This window comes from Eremomyces bilateralis, assembly GCF_010015585.1.
Source record: "Eremomyces bilateralis CBS 781.70 unplaced genomic scaffold P152scaffold_10, whole genome shotgun sequence".
NCBI lineage: Eukaryota > Fungi > Ascomycota > Dothideomycetes > Eremomycetales > Eremomycetaceae > Eremomyces > Eremomyces bilateralis.
Window position 1 is genome coordinate 536,009 of NW_022985076.1, and position 15,187 is coordinate 551,195.

Genomic DNA, 15,187 nt, shown 5'->3' on the forward strand with positions numbered 1-15,187 from the left:
GCGTGCTACATCCAGGAAATGTCGGATCCTTCGTCTTGGCTGTCGGGGATGACCATTGCATCATTGAGCTTTGCTTTCGGTGGGGTGTGGGTATCGGTCCGCGGTAGAGGCGAGGACTGCAAGTCCTCAATATCCAGGAACCCATCATCGTTCGCCTCTGCGGCCAGATTTGACTGCATTTCCTGAATCCCTTCCATGTCGTCCTCACTGTCCTCCTCGACATCCACCAGACCCACCGATTCCGCGCCCACCAACGCCGATTCACCCCCTTTCCACTTCTTCCCCCTCCCCCTCCCCCTCACCGCCGTCTCCCCACCCCTCCTCACGCTCAACCCCCTCACCACCTCTTCCCAATCCATCCCCTCCCCACACCCCAAACACTCCCCCCACCGCGGCACCACCTCACCCCCCTCCCCCCTCCTCTCCCCTTCCTCCAAAAACCGCCTTCCTAAACACCCCACACACGCCACCATCGTGCACTCCCCTCGCGGACACCCCACCGCATCGTGATCTTTCGCGTTGATCTCCCGCGCACACACCGCGCACCGCGTCCCGGGCGTTGAAATGCGCTGTGTTGTCTTCTCCACCGCTGGCGCTAGCGGCGCGAGGCTGAGATCCCACTTGTCTATCGGCCCGACGAGATGCGTCTTCTCCACGACCTCGACGCCGACATCCCATCCGGCACCCGTGGCCCCTCCGCCAGTCGGCACGCGCCTGTCACGCGCGAACACCTCCCAGGCATACTGCTGATGCTTCCCGAGGCGTTTGCGGGCGATGGAGGCCCATTGGGTGGTGAGGAGGGGGGTCTGGGGCCGGACCACGAGGGGCCAGCGGCGGAAGGCGGGGGCGTGGAGGAGGAGGCGGAGGTCGTGGAGGTAGGATGGGAGGGAGAAGGAGGTGCGGGGTTTGGGTTTGGGATGTTTGCCGGGGGGAGGGGGGGGAGTGGGGAGGTGAGGAAGGAGGCGGGTGAGGAGGGGGTGTTGCCAGGCCCATCTGGGGGGTTTAGTTGGGGTGGGGAAAAAGAAGGGGGGGGGAAACTCACTCGAATTGGAGGGCGGCGTGTTTGGAGGGGAAGCCAGTGACGAGGAGGACCATTTCCCAGGGACGGTTTTTGTCGGACTTGGTCCTTTCGGCGCCGCCTTCGCCGTTGTGTTGGTCGGTACGGCGTCGGGGATGGGGGGTCGAGCCGACGTATAATAGATTGGACATAGTGGATTGAAGGAGATAGCAGCAGTAGAAGGGGACTATGGGGTTTTGGACTTTCGAGACATTCATGGCCGGCATGATGGGCTGTTTTGAGGGGTTGTTTACACGAGTTGGGAAGGTTGGCAAACCAACCATACTCTGGATTGATTCCAGTAATTTCTTATCCAGAAATTCAACCTGGACTTTAAATGCAAGGCCGCTCGTCTGTTCTATTGCAGTTCTCTGGGATATGATGGATGGTTGATGATGCTATTGTTAATGCTATTCATTGGGATATCGAGGACACCAGCCTATGTAGGGCAGCGACGGGGATGGACGTTATGAAGCGCGTCTGACGACATGAAACTTCCTTCGTTCCGCAGCAGGGGGTGGGTGTTCCGATCGGTAGTTTCGTATGGAATGTTCATTGGCTTTTGATCGATCATCCACTAGTTAGCCCGGAAGTCTCTTTATATTGGACAAGTTCGGTCCCGGGGAAGGTGAAGTTTGGAAGGTCGGACAATGCGGGCACAAGGGACACACGGAAAACTGAAGGGGATATCCTGATGTCTGTACCCCTGGCCATTACCTGCTCTTATGAAACATATACGCTGACAATCAATAATCTTCCCCTGTTCCGGACAATATTAATATCCGATTACAGGTGATGGATGAAATGAAGCCTGGGTCTCATATCAGCCGTGGTCACGTGGACAGGATGTGCATTTGTTTCAGCACATGACTTTAACCAGGACCTGGCATCTTTGATAGACAATGATTGGTTGAATTTATGATCAAGGTGCTTACTTAGCCAGTTTTCATGGATCTTATAGCCAATAATACTTAAGTAGTGACCGAAAGAAGCCAAGTGGTATTCCAGCAACACCACCGCTTTCACCACCACTTTCAGTTCACCACCCGCAGCCCATCCTTTACATCTTCTCCTCCACTCTTTTCCACTCCAATCCAACCGAATATATACCCTCGTATTCCCCTCCGTCCCTTTCTCTCCATTGCTCCTATACTGTTCACCTTGTCATGCTTTCCTCCACTTTCATTCACTTCTCTCCTTCCGCTGCATGTCCTTTCCTCGACGTCGGTTCATTCTTGGTTCGTCCTTGATAGTCCGACCTGCATCAAGTTCCTAGGTACTCCGTACCATACCCTGACATCCATACGGATGATTGACTGAAGCCACCACCCATCATCCCCCATTTTCATCCACTTCACATGGGCCACTCCGTCTCGAGTATTCAGCTTCAGCCCACCTCTTTCGCTTCTCCACCTATCGTCCATCTCACCCATCTCGATATCGGCTCCTCCGCGCATTCGAGCGCATCGTGGACCCTCGACACTCGACCTCCCCACACTCTCGACTTCGTCCATCCGCTTGCATGGTAATCCCACCATCTACCGGCGGCGCGAGCAATGCGTCCGCTTCCCTCGCGCCTGCCGTTTCGTCCTTCCGCGCCGTCAATGCCCCTCAACCCGCCGTTGCACACGATCCAAATCCTGTCGTCGAAGGATGGCGCACCATGTCACCTGCCAACGGCTTTACCTCCATCCAGGCTCAAGCTGCCGCCGCTGGAGCGACCCCGAACGGCATATCAACACCGACGGGCTCGGTCCAGGGATCGTCGCAAAAGCAGCACGTGAACGGATCCGCGAATGCCCCATCGAGCGCAGGCCAGCGAACCCGCGTGGGGAACCTCATCCCGGTGAATCCTCAAGCACCGCCGAATAGCACGGGCGGAGGGTTTCCGTTGAGTTCAAGAAAGGCTCTTCCTCTAGATCTGGCTACGGTCGAACGACGATTGCCGCCGCAGGATGGGCTCCCGCCCGGGTCGAATGGGCGCGCAATGCCGGAACCGATTAAGATGTCGAGGCATTTCGGACTGGATGAGGCACCGACGTATCGGCCCACCGAAGAGGAGTTCGCGAAACCGTTCGATTTCATACGAAGCATCGCCGAAGAAGGCCGGCGGTATGGCATCGTGAAGATCATTCCACCGGACACATGGAATCCACCATTCACGATCGATACAGAAGTAAGGATCTCGCATGGCTGTCTCACGTGAAATAACCATACTCACCACTCGCAGAAATTCCATTTCCGGACTCGAAGACAGGAACTCAATGAGGTGGAAGGGAGCAACCGAGAAAATGTCACATATCTCGAAGCACTTGCCAAGTTCCACAAGCAGAACAGCAACACCAACCTCAATCGATTTCCTAGCGTCGATAAGCGTCCCCTCGACTTATATCGCCTCAAGCGCCTCGTGGAAGAGAAAGGAGGTTTCGACACCGTATGCAAAGGCAAACGATGGGCCGAGATTGGCCGAGACTTGGGATACAGCGGCAAAATCATGTCGTCTCTGTCGACGAGCTTGAAGAACTCCTACCAAAAATGGCTGCAGCCGTTCGAAGAGTATATCCGACTCAACAAACATACCGTGCGATATCAACAAGAACTCGACAATGGCGGACCCTACACTCCGAGTCCTGGACCGAGTCCCGTCAAACAAAGCCCCCCGACAGCCATAACCGGCATGTCTCCCGCTGCACGAGCATCACAGGCACTCCATGCGACTCTTCAAAACGGAGCTCCTCCTGCTTTCGAACCACAACCCCAAGAAGTGTCTCACGAAACCCCACCTCGACCATTCCCGTCCTCGGGATTTACAGCGGTCAACTCCGGGTTCACTGCCGTTAATGCTCCCCAACACTCCCCACCTGCACCTGCGCCCACCCAACAAAGCCTCACCGGCTCCTTCCCCGCCATCAATTTCCCCAACGGCATCACCAACGGCGGCGACACTGGACGCTCTACCCCAATGACCACCGGCAGTCCAATGGGTAGCGCAAAAGGCACTCCGGATCTTCGCGATGCCTACGGTGTCGGCCACATCCCCAACGGCCACCTCAACCCCCTCAAACGGACCGACTCCGAATTAAGCAACGAAGACCCCTCTGGGCGACGAAGCAAACGAGTGAAGCGGGAAAACGCACCCACCGTGGTCGGCTCGTTCATGTCGCAGCCGAAGCAGCCTATCAAAACGCCTGGCCTCCGCGACCGGGTCATCACCCCTGGTGAGGCTTGTGAAATATGCGGGAAGATGGATACACCACTGCACGGGTGTGACGGCTGCGATAGCGTGTATCATGAGGGCTGTCTCGACGAGAAAAACCGCCCAGCTTCGGACGGCGAATGGCATTGTCCGAAGTGTCTGGTCGGAACGGGAGAGTACGGGTTCCAAGACGGATATATCTACTCGCTGAAGCAGTTCCAAGAGAAGGCACGCTTGTTCAAAGAGAATCACTTCGCGTCGAAGATGGTGTTCGATCCGATCGCGAACAAGAAGCGAGACGTCCCGGAAGATGAAGTGGAGCGCGAGTTCTGGAGATTGGCCGAGAGCTTGACGGAGTCGGTCGAAGTCGAGTATGGCGCGGACATCCACTCGGGTATCCATGGAAGCGGGTTCCCGACGATCGAAAAATTCCCTGACGAGCGATACTCGCGAGATCCATGGAACCTGAACAACATGCCCTTGGACAAGGAATCGCTTTTCCGACACATCAAGTCCGACATCTCCGGCATGACTGTGCCGTGGGTGTACGTGGGGATGTGCTTCTCGTGCTTCTGCTGGCACGCCGAAGATCATAATTCCTACTCCATCAACTACCAACATTTTGGAGATACTAAAACGTGGTATGGCATACCCGCCGACTCGTTCGAGGCGTTCGAGCGAGCCACCAAGGAGTTGGCACCAGATTTGACCGAGAAGCAACCAGATCTGCTCTACCAGCTGGTGACGCTATTCACGCCAGACAAGCTGCGTAAGTACGGTGTCAACGTCTACGCAGCCGATCAACGAGCTGGACAATTCATCGTTACCTTTCCACAGGCCTATCATGCCGGGTTCAATCATGGCTTCAACCTCAACGAAGCGGTAAACTTCGCACCGAGTGACTGGGAACCGTACGGCGAGACCGGCGTCCTCCGACTCCGCGACTTCCGACGACCGCCATGCTTCTCCCACGATGAATTACTCGTGACGGCCGCTGCACGCGACCATAGCATCAAAACGGCACGGTGGCTTGGCCCTGCGCTGGAGCGCATGCTGGAACGGGAGCTCCTCGCGCGGGAGGATTTCAAGACGCGTCACATGGCGGCGATGAAGGAGCGTTGGGAAGACAGACGATTGGAGCTGGGGCTATACAGCGATCCGCAACCCGGGGTCAATCGGCCTCTGGAACTTCTAGGTGGCCCACCTGAAGGTCTGGAATTGCTCGACCATGTCTGCAAGCTTTTTGACAAGGATCATGTCCCGGTCACGACAAGTAGTTGCTCCCTGCTGTTCGCCAAAGAAGATCCGACGGTCAGCGAGGAAGACTACGTGTGCTCATACTGCAACTCGTACTCATTCCTGTCAAGGTTCTACTGCGCAACAGCGAAAAAGTCCTTCTGTCTCATCCACGCTGGAACGGTCGAGTGCTGCGGTGAGACGAACTGGCTATTTACGTCGCGATCCCTGTATGACTCGGAGATCCCGGCACATGGCACGGAGATCGGGCATCACATCGCCTTCTTCCGACACCAAGACGACGCGTTGAAAGAGATCGTGCAGAAGGTGGTCGACGTCGCCATCACTCCGAACAACTGGGAGAAGAAGCTCGAGAAAGTGTGCCACGAGACTGCGACCCCCCAATTACGGACGCTCCGCAGCTTGCTTGCTGAGGGCGAGAAGATCAACGCGCAATGGCCGATTGGCGAAGAATTGACGCATCTGAAGCGTTTCGTCGAGCGATGCAATGAATGGGTGGACGAGGCCACCGGATACGTTACTCGCAAGCAGCAAAACCGCCGAAAGAACGAGAAGGTCTGGCGTCGCAGCACGATCGGCAGTCGCAACAAGTACGACGACGACGATCGAGACAAGGAGTACCGGAACGTCGATCACCTGACGACTCTGCTGTCGCGGGCGGCTGAGCTCGGATTCGATTGTTCCGAGATCGGGCAGCTGCAGGAGCGCAAAGAGCGGATTGAGGAGTTCCAGGACAACGCACGAAAAGCCCTGGCGGATCCCCGCTCGCAGGACGTCAAGGACCTCGATGACTTGCTGGAAGTTGGACGAAGTTTCGGTTTGGACATCCCCGAAATGGAACGGCTGGATCGACTGGTGCAGCAGATCAAGTGGTGGAACCGAGCGCAGGACCTGACAAACAATATCGAAAACTTGACGCTCGAAGACCTGGCGGAGTTCTTGAACAAAGCCACCGAGGTGGGCATTCCAGAGGCGGACCCGGTGCTTTACTACATCAAGGAGTTGAAGAACCAGGGAGAGTTCTGGGAGAACAAGGCCAAGGAACTCATGTCTGTCGAAAACGTGCACTACCAACAACTGGACGCGTTGTCGAAGCAGGCAGCCCAGCTCCCCGTATCCAAGACCACCTTGGCAAAGGTCGATGCGATCCTGAAGAAACAGCGCGACGCCCAAGACCAGATCCAGAATCTTCTCGATCGCAGCAAGAACCCCGACTTCCGCCAGCGACCCAAGTACACCGAAGTGCGCGATGCGATGGAAGCGGTCAACCAGCTCAACTCGAAGCCCGCGGGGACGATCGACCTGGAGAAAGAGCAGCGACGCCACGAAGACTGGATGCGGCGCGGGAAGAAGCTGTTCGGGAAGGCGAACGCGCCGCTGCATATCCTGCTCCAGCACATGAAGTACGTGGATGAACGGAACAAGGCATGCTTCGACCTGAGCGATCAGCCACGCATGCCCGTGGAGCCGAGCAGTCGCGAACACACGCCGAACGAGGACCAGCCGCAGAGCCAGAGGGATGTGTTTTGTATTTGCCGGAAGCCGGAGGCGGGGATGATGGTGGAGTGTGAGCTGTGTCACGAATGGTGAGTCGATATCCACAATCTCAATTTCGTCCTAACGTCCGCAGGTATCACGGTCGCTGCTTGAAGATCGCTCGCGGAAAACTCCGAGAAGACGACAAATACACCTGTCCTATTTGCGATCACCGCGTCACCATCCCCCGCGATGCGGCGCGACCCAAGCTCGAAGACTGCGTTGACTGGCAAGTCGAGATTCCGGGCCTCCCTTTCCAACCGGAAGAAGAGGAGTGTCTGGCATCCATCCGTGACACCGCCACCGCCTTCCGCAACTTCATGCAGTCCTTCATGAACCCGATGCTGAGCAACCCCGACGAGCTGACCACGCAGCGCTTCTATCTCCGCAAGCTCGAAGGCGCCGACATCCTCCTCTCCGCAGAGATCAACTTCTTCCGCCAGGAACTGCACAAATGGGCCCCCGTCGCCCCGGACCCGCCCCGCATGATTGCTGCGAGCCTGTCAACCCGCAAACCGCGACCGACCAAGCAGCAGAAGCTCATGCAGCAGTACGGCGTCTCCACCCCGGATGATCTGCCTGCGCACATCCGCATCCGTGGCTCGGGCCGCGGACGGAAAGCATCCGATGCGCACAGCGTCACGCGGCCCCAGTCGGCGGGAAGCTCGCACGCTAGTGCCCCGCCGTTCGGAGGCACGCCGATCCCCGGGGCGGCTGCCGGTGCCGGCCGTGGGCGCGGCGGCCATTACCAGTCCGAGGGTCGGCCTCACTCGAACTCCATGTCCGCCTCCGGAGACCACGCCATGCAATCACCCAGCGTGACGTACCACCATCACCACCATCACCGACCGTCACTAGGCCTCGTGGGCCACCCCGACGGCGCGGATGGACCCGCGGGGATGCCGAGCGATGGACTCGGGCCCGCGCATGCACACCAACCCCCGCGCGACCAAAGCCCCCCGCTGTTCTTCTCGGCGTCCAGCGAGACGCACCCCCGCGACCCCAGCGTCGCCATGTCGATGCCCCTGCCGCCGACGACGCTCTCGCACGTCGACGACATCGTGATGAACGACGGGCCGTATTTCTCGGGGCACTACGCGATGGGGGGACCGAGCACCGGGGGACGGGGGGTCGGGGCGGAGGAGGCGGTGGATCCAATGATCGATCCCGGGTTGATGGAGGGGCAGGGGCCGGAAGGGGAGGGGGGGAACGAGGATAGTTTCGTGAGTGGGGGGAGTGGGGATATGTTTAAGGAGATGATGAATATGGAGGAGGATGGGGATGGGGAGAAAGAGAGGGGGTGAGGGTTGCATCCCCCCGAAACGAAACGAATCGCCCTCGATGTCTTCATCATTTCTTCTCTTTCCCCTTCAGCACTTCCGTGCTTTGCATTGCTGCGGCGTTCTCCCCTTTCGAGATGATGATCTTTTCTATTCGGTCCCTCCCGCTCGGAGCAAGGACCCGCATCTTCCTTCGATCTGATTACCGATCTGATCACCGAAGATCTGGCATCATTCATCGTGCATCAACCATCAAGATACATGTATCCGGGTTTCCTACCTATCGGAGCACCCCAGGAGACTCATCACCATCTGCGACTTATCGCGTGCTGCGACGTGTATCATGGTGCATTCTCGGGTGGCACGCAAAATACTTTCTTCGCCTAATTACAGATTTTCTCGGGACATGGGACGGGGCGTCGACTTCATGGGTTCCCTCAGCGTCTATCTGTAGGGATCAGGATGGGAACTGCGATCGGCGCATAATAATGTTCCATGGTTTCAATGCTTCTTTCCCAACAAGCCATGTTCGTGCTTTATCGCATGTACTTCTAGTTCTGCTTAATGGACGTAGACATGCTACGGTCAATTCTACCGTTTCTACTTGCTGTGCCTGATCCAGCCTTCTGCAAAGCGTGAACCCGCCTAACCTTTTACCATGTCTATGTTAAATTCGAGTGACACCGATCTGGGTGGATTGGGATTTGAGCGACGGTAAGATCTGAGTGATGTGGAATTATGCGATCGGTTCATGGCTCGAATCGGGCCTTAGACGTCTATGGATCACTTTCAGCCGCTGTAATCACGGTTTAATGAATTTTGAACATAAAATAGCAGTGACGGTAGACGATTCCAGCGGGCGGTAAACACTTCAACGATTTCAAAATGAAATAAGTGGCAATGGACAACCCTAGCAAACCTACTTTGGATTGGCTGCGACGGGCAGTTTCGATAATTAGCTGACTTCTTATTCTCTACTGATTCTGACTACTCATCTCTCACGACGTCTCCTAATTGTCACTTTGATGGTCATATCGCGTCATATAGTTAAAATTGCACTGATCAGGACTATAATTGGGCAGATTTGATCAGCACCTATGAGTATGCTCTTTAATAGTGGCCTTTGAGCCTGAGGCCTACAAACCGTTCCGAGTGAAATCTACCAACGGTCCCAGTGACAATCCTGGAGTAGAGTAGTATAACCCAGCCAAGCCGAAAACCCTCCAAAAACGGTGCTAGAAACATGTTTTTTTGGAGGCAATTTCGGTAGCATACAACGTTACTCCTTAGCATGGTAAAGATAAAAGATGTTGCATACGTAGTACTAGTAGAGTTCCCAATCAGGCTTAACTCCTTCCTGTCAACAGTGAATGGGCCAAACTCCGTCCCCTGAGCGATTGAGGCCTGAGCCACGCTATGGTAGGATTTGAGATTTCTGGATTGGTTATTGGTACTCTAGCCCGACAGCCCGGCTCGGGCCGCTCAGAAGTGAGACACCAGACAACGCATAGTCGTCACGGTCGAGAATGGGTAGCGTTTATAATAATTCTTCATCTTTGCTCAATCATCAATGACCAATGTTAAATTCATATTAAGCTCTCTTGCCTAAAACCTAGGCCCAAAGCTCCCAATCTAGTTCGTGAGCTCCATTATAGGGGCGGAAAAGAGCTACATCAAGGATAATGACTAATTATAGCGCGCAGGAATTTCCCATATATATAGTAAGGCTGAGACTTGGCCAAGAAGCCCAAGAAGTTTTCACCCCTAACGGGACGCTCCGGACCAATCCACTGACACTAATAGCTAATTGGTGGCTTTGTGTAACTACTGTATAGAATTAGAGTTCAGGTTGCGTCTTTTACCTACGAATCCTAATTGAGTTCGAGAAGTTCTGTTGAAAGCAGTGTCGCTCACAGTCCCGCAGTGACTGATTTCGGTCAGAATTATTCCAAATGAATAACTATCGCGAGGGCTATGGTATGATCCTTCAAGAGGGCTATGGTATGATCCTTCAAGAGGCCCTACTCTTGAAAATTTTGGAGGACGATATACTTACGAGTAAGCGTCGTGGGGCTCAAAAGGCTGAAACATCATGGAAACCTCCTTTTTCCATCCATAGCTTCGTCCTTGTTTTCCGCTCAATTGGATGGGCCAGTACAGACGCTGAGGCTTTCGTTCTTCAGATAGGCCAGTACAGGTGCTGAGGCTTTTGACCCTTTCAGACTAGCTATCTTGATTCGTCGACAGCCCGGTCTCATCTGGTAACGCAGCCTTGTCCTATTTCCGTTTATGCTATATTACTACCATCACTCAAGCGGTTTGCCTAGAAGTAATGTCTTTTTTCTATTTTCATTTTCTTGCCGTGTTTTCTAACTTAGCATCTCCTACTTAAACTCTATCTTCATTATGTCCGGCCTAAGGCTGCCCCTTATAGGGTGGCTAGGGTACCTCCGCATCTTTCTTCGCACTATTGGGCTTCATGTGTTGAATTCTGTCGACCGCTGGTTCCTCCAAAAAGCTGCAGGCGAACAGCCCAAAGCAGTCATTTACAAATCACGGTTCATCGCCCTTTTCCGATGCTGTATCCATATTGTGCCAGCGACGCTGTCCATTTTTCTCCTCTCAATAACTTTTTGCGGATATTTCATAGGGTGGGATTTAGCAGGAACCCCTGGAAATTCAAGAACATATCTATCGGTTCTCCAAGTGGCAGCAAAGACACAGTAACTTTTGATTACGGGCTCTATCGCATCTATCGTCCTCCATAAGCTCCGTACGGATCTAGTTCGAGACGGAGTCCCTTTGGCCTCCTTGGCTCCGCACTAAGCTTCAGTCAACTGAGCTTCTTCTGGACCCAAGATTTTATTGGTGCAGTATCCTCGAAAGCCAACTGCAAAGCAAACCGAGGTCTCATATTTTACCTATTCATCACCGGACTACTAGCAACTTCGACTGGCCCGGCATCAGCGATTTTGATGATCGCAAGAAAAGTCGAGATGCCGGCTGGAGGAACATCGTATTATGTCAAAGGGAGCGCTAGTCAACTTTGGCCCGATACCATTGGGATTGAACATTATGATCCGTTCCCTGAATTGAATTCGGGAGCCGGGAAGTTCCAGTGCATGTCGCATCATGCACATTTGAGCTCGTTCTGCCCTAACGGAGGGTATCATTCACTGATGGAGCAATTTTCCTCTATGCTTGGCTCTTATTGTATCCTGGCGTTAGTCCAGACCGCCTGAATATCCGGGGAAATCGACAGCACACCACGGGGAGCCTCTCATGCTCCCTTCTGGTGTTGGCGTTTTGATTCGGAGCCTTGAGGGGATGGTATCCTCATTTACAATGGATGGCAGAATTCGTGGCTCGCACGGCGAACGTGAGACTATTACAGTTGGTACGCACGCACCAACGATTCTTCTGCAACAGAGACTCAATAAGGACTGGACCGATGCTTTATATAACAAACACCTTCCGGGACCCAGTTACTCTCGACTCAAGTACTACGAAACACAACGAGCGGTCGTACTCACTCGAGTGCCTGTTGTCCGATGTGTATGTGTGCTGCAAGACCCGAATGCCACGACTCGCAGGATTTTTATGCCTGTATTGCCAGAATTCAAACGCGCAACTTCGGAGGACAAATGGGTAAATGAGGTTGTATTGGTCACCATCTCCAGTTTAGCAACTCACACATTCTCCAAAGCGGCCCGAGTCTCCTGGGTCGACCAGAATATAACAGGATTTCCTCCAGAACATCGTATGACAACTGGACTCCTCTTTGAGGCCCCTTGGGGAAGCAACCAAAGCCGAAGTGCATTTGGATGCTCTATCGATGCACGCTGGGCGAACGCAGATACCATTATTGAATATCCGGGCTTCTCCGAGTCTAGGATCACGGCCACGATGCGTGATAAGCCGGACAATGGGTTCATTAATAGTTTTCTTCCACATCCAGAGCCATCGGCCGGATGGAGTCGCATAAACGTAACCCCGGAGTGGCTAGAAACCGTGAATTTCAAGCTGCCATCGAACTCTAGCGGCAAATACGAACCACGATGAACCGCTTTAAAGGCTCTTATCATTGCCCCTGTGGGGGATTGGTTGCAAAATGTGGCGAAGATCCCGTCAATATCAAATGACACTGCGGCTACCATGGAACATGTCATTGCCACTACGTTTGCCGATGCGTTACCCAGAGTTGGGAGTTTTCGAGGCTATGATACCTCAGAGACGATTAATGATACGGGAATCTCAAGGTCCCCCTTTAATTATCGACGTGAAGACGGCTTCTACCAGAAACCCCTAAAAGGGAAACGAGCACTCAAAGCTCCCGTCGTCTCTGGCCCTTATACGACTATGAATATGACTATTACGGTCACTGGCTATGGATTTCAGCTCCAAGCGGCCATAGATTACCTGGAGGTCGGAATCCTATGTATCTATATAGCGATAGCTTTCTACCACAGGATATACATATTCTGTAAGGGGGAGAATTCGGGTAGTTGGGATACAGTGCCAGAACTGATTGCTCTGGCAGAGCAAAGTCGACCGACATCAAAAGGTCTAGCGAACACATGCCCTGGAATTGATTGTCTAAGTACCTTAAGACAAAGAGTCCGAGTTTGACCGAGAGGTACAACTGGGGACCACCTGGCGCTACTGTTTGATGCAGACAACCCTCCTGAAAAAGAGGATTCTGTCATTGATGGACAACTCTATGGGTAAAAGTCTAGTACTGTTATAGTCCCAGGCTTGTGGCCTGCACCCTTGGGAACATGTTATAGCTGATGCTACAGAGGAGTACCTGAAAGGATTATCACAGGAAGTGATCATGTGTATGGATTGGTTAGCACTGGAGGAGATGGATTATATCTCATGTATATATGTACGAGAAGACTTTCTCTCGTCTCTTCTTTTCTTTAGTTTGGATTAATGGAACTAGGTAATTGCGGACATCACAGTCTGAAACTGTGACAAGATTAGAGTATCTCTCTTACCGGTAGCAACCATATCAGGTATCTTCTCCTCTTACTTCTCTCTTCTGCTTTAATCTCATATTCTAACCCTTCCTCTCTTCCTCGCTATCGCACAATTAGCTAACTTATTTACTTACCATCTCGCCTAGCGCTCACCGAGATCTACACCGTTGTATGATCAGGCAAAATCTCACTCATATCATAATAGCGATCACATCAGGAATCTCCTCTCACTTCTCTCCTGCTTAACTCTTATATTCCGAACCATAGCCTCTTCATCACCATCACCGAACTTACCCCTTTCGCCTTCCCATATATGGCATTCGCCCCGATCAACACGATCACGTCATGGTTCGTACACGAAATCTCACTTAACCATCAGATTTGGAGCGCCGAGTCACCGCTTCTGCACGCATGTAAGGGGAAAGCACCCTCCTTCCTTCACTTCACTTCTAACCAACCGTTGCACATCCCCCCTCAATCGCCAAACATCGAGAATTAGCAGGATGACTTGAGTCTCTGTTTGATAAGGAAGACTTCTCCTTCCTAGTATAGGATCCGAGCGTCGGGGGAATGGAGCGAAGCGAAATGGGGGAGGAATCCCCCTTAATCCTTGAAAGAGGAGGGCGGTAGCTGGATGCCTCAATCAGAAGGCTAAGACATTGCCTTAGGTAGCAGTGCGGCCACCTCTGATTTGAGATGAAGCCCCTCGACTACAAATTCTCTCCTTCCTCCTAATTGCCACCTCGACTGTCACATCGTATGGTTGAAATTCCACTGATCACGACTGAAACGGGCGGATTTGATCCACGAATTGTGTGTGAGTAGATGTAGACTTACCCTGTCCGACCCCTCCAAAGGTCCCAAACCTGCCGGGAAACAAAAGTGAAGAGAGATCCGCCTTATGTACAATATGTTGACAACGGTGGAGGTCGAATGCCATAGCCCAAGCAGAAGGGCTTGTCCCCTTTTATCGCGCAATCCAAGTCGGCGCGTAGCGAAAGAGATTCCATGTTCCCGTTCGACGAACCTCCCGAGTAACGGCATTCGACCCGCCCCACCCATGGTGTTCCATCCTCCACGCCCGATCACCACCACATCCCCTACCCCCGATCACTTCTCAAAATCGCTCTTCTGCAAGTTCCGCGTCATACTCGGCAACCGCACCACGATCCCATCCACCTCCTTACTCATCAACACCTGACATCCTAGCCGACTCGTCTCCGTCAGCCCGAACGCCAGATCCAGCATGTCATTCTCGTCGTCCGATGGCTCCGGCAGTACGTCATAGGCAGCCTCGGAGTCCACGACCACGTGGCAGGTCGAGCACGCGCACGAGCCGCCGCATGCGCCCTCCATCTCGAGGTCGTTGGCTTGCGCAATGTCGAGGAGATTGTCGCCGTCGGCAACGGTGAAGGTATGGGAGGAGCCGTCTTTGTCGATGAAGGTGACGTGGCGTCTGGAGAGGAGGGTTAGTGGATTGGTGGACGGGAAGTTAGGGAAGGGAGAGGTACTCTTCACCGGGTTTCGGGGGTGTGAGGTGGGCGTGGGAGCGGGTGGAAGAAGTGGTGAATGTTCTTCGGGCGGAACGCCATTGCGTGGAGGGTGTGGTTTGGGACGATGATGGGACTCTCCTGGCTCTTGAAGGCTGTGTTATCCGTGTTGCGGATTGAATGGTGGAATACATGGAGCGGAAGTGTTGGAAGGCATAGTGTGGTGGATTCGGCGCCGCTCTTCTTAAACGCGTCGCGGAGATATCGGGGACGATTCTTCGGATTGACATGTTCAATTGTCACAAAACCCGATCGTGCTATAACCGTCCACAGCGGCAATCGTCGAGAAGATCCGAATGTGAGTGATGGTCCTGACGGATGTTAATAAA

At 53.7% G+C, this 15,187-nt stretch overlaps 4 protein-coding genes across 4 annotated transcripts; 2 read left to right on the top strand and 2 right to left on the bottom strand.

Annotated features, from left to right (window-relative positions):
* Positions 1–5: 5 nt before the first annotated feature.
* On the bottom strand, positions 6–1,834 carry P152DRAFT_482356 (uncharacterized protein; the record flags this gene model as incomplete). The annotated part of the gene is made up of 2 exons (XM_033681882.1): positions 1,043–1,834; positions 6–993 (listed from the first exon to the last, which is right to left on the bottom strand). Exons 1-2 carry the CDS (start codon positions 1,339–1,341, stop codon positions 6–8), a joined length of 1,287 nt encoding a protein of 428 aa, XP_033533961.1. The 5' UTR covers positions 1,342–1,834.
* Positions 1,835–2,579: 745 nt separating this feature from the next.
* P152DRAFT_449594 (PLU-1-domain-containing protein) lies at positions 2,580–8,350 on the top strand (the record flags this gene model as incomplete). The annotated part of the gene is made up of 3 exons (XM_033678119.1): positions 2,580–3,233; positions 3,288–7,096; positions 7,141–8,350. The coding sequence occupies 3 exons, from the start codon at positions 2,580–2,582 to the stop codon at positions 8,348–8,350; spliced, it is 5,673 nt and encodes a 1,890-aa protein (XP_033533962.1).
* Positions 8,351–10,732: 2,382 nt separating this feature from the next.
* On the top strand, positions 10,733–12,452 carry P152DRAFT_487951 (uncharacterized protein; the record flags this gene model as incomplete). Its single annotated transcript, XM_033682108.1, has 3 exons — positions 10,733–11,049; positions 11,112–11,492; positions 11,560–12,452. The coding sequence occupies 3 exons, from the start codon at positions 10,733–10,735 to the stop codon at positions 12,386–12,388; spliced, it is 1,527 nt and encodes a 508-aa protein (XP_033533963.1). The 3' UTR covers positions 12,389–12,452.
* A 1,615-nt stretch (positions 12,453–14,067) lies between these two features.
* On the bottom strand, positions 14,068–15,174 carry P152DRAFT_417439 (ferredoxin). The gene is made up of 2 exons (XM_033677085.1): positions 14,820–15,174; positions 14,068–14,764 (listed from the first exon to the last, which is right to left on the bottom strand). Exons 1-2 carry the CDS (start codon positions 15,086–15,088, stop codon positions 14,419–14,421), a joined length of 615 nt encoding a protein of 204 aa, XP_033533964.1. The 5' UTR covers positions 15,089–15,174; the 3' UTR covers positions 14,068–14,418.
* Positions 15,175–15,187: the final 13 nt, after the last annotated feature.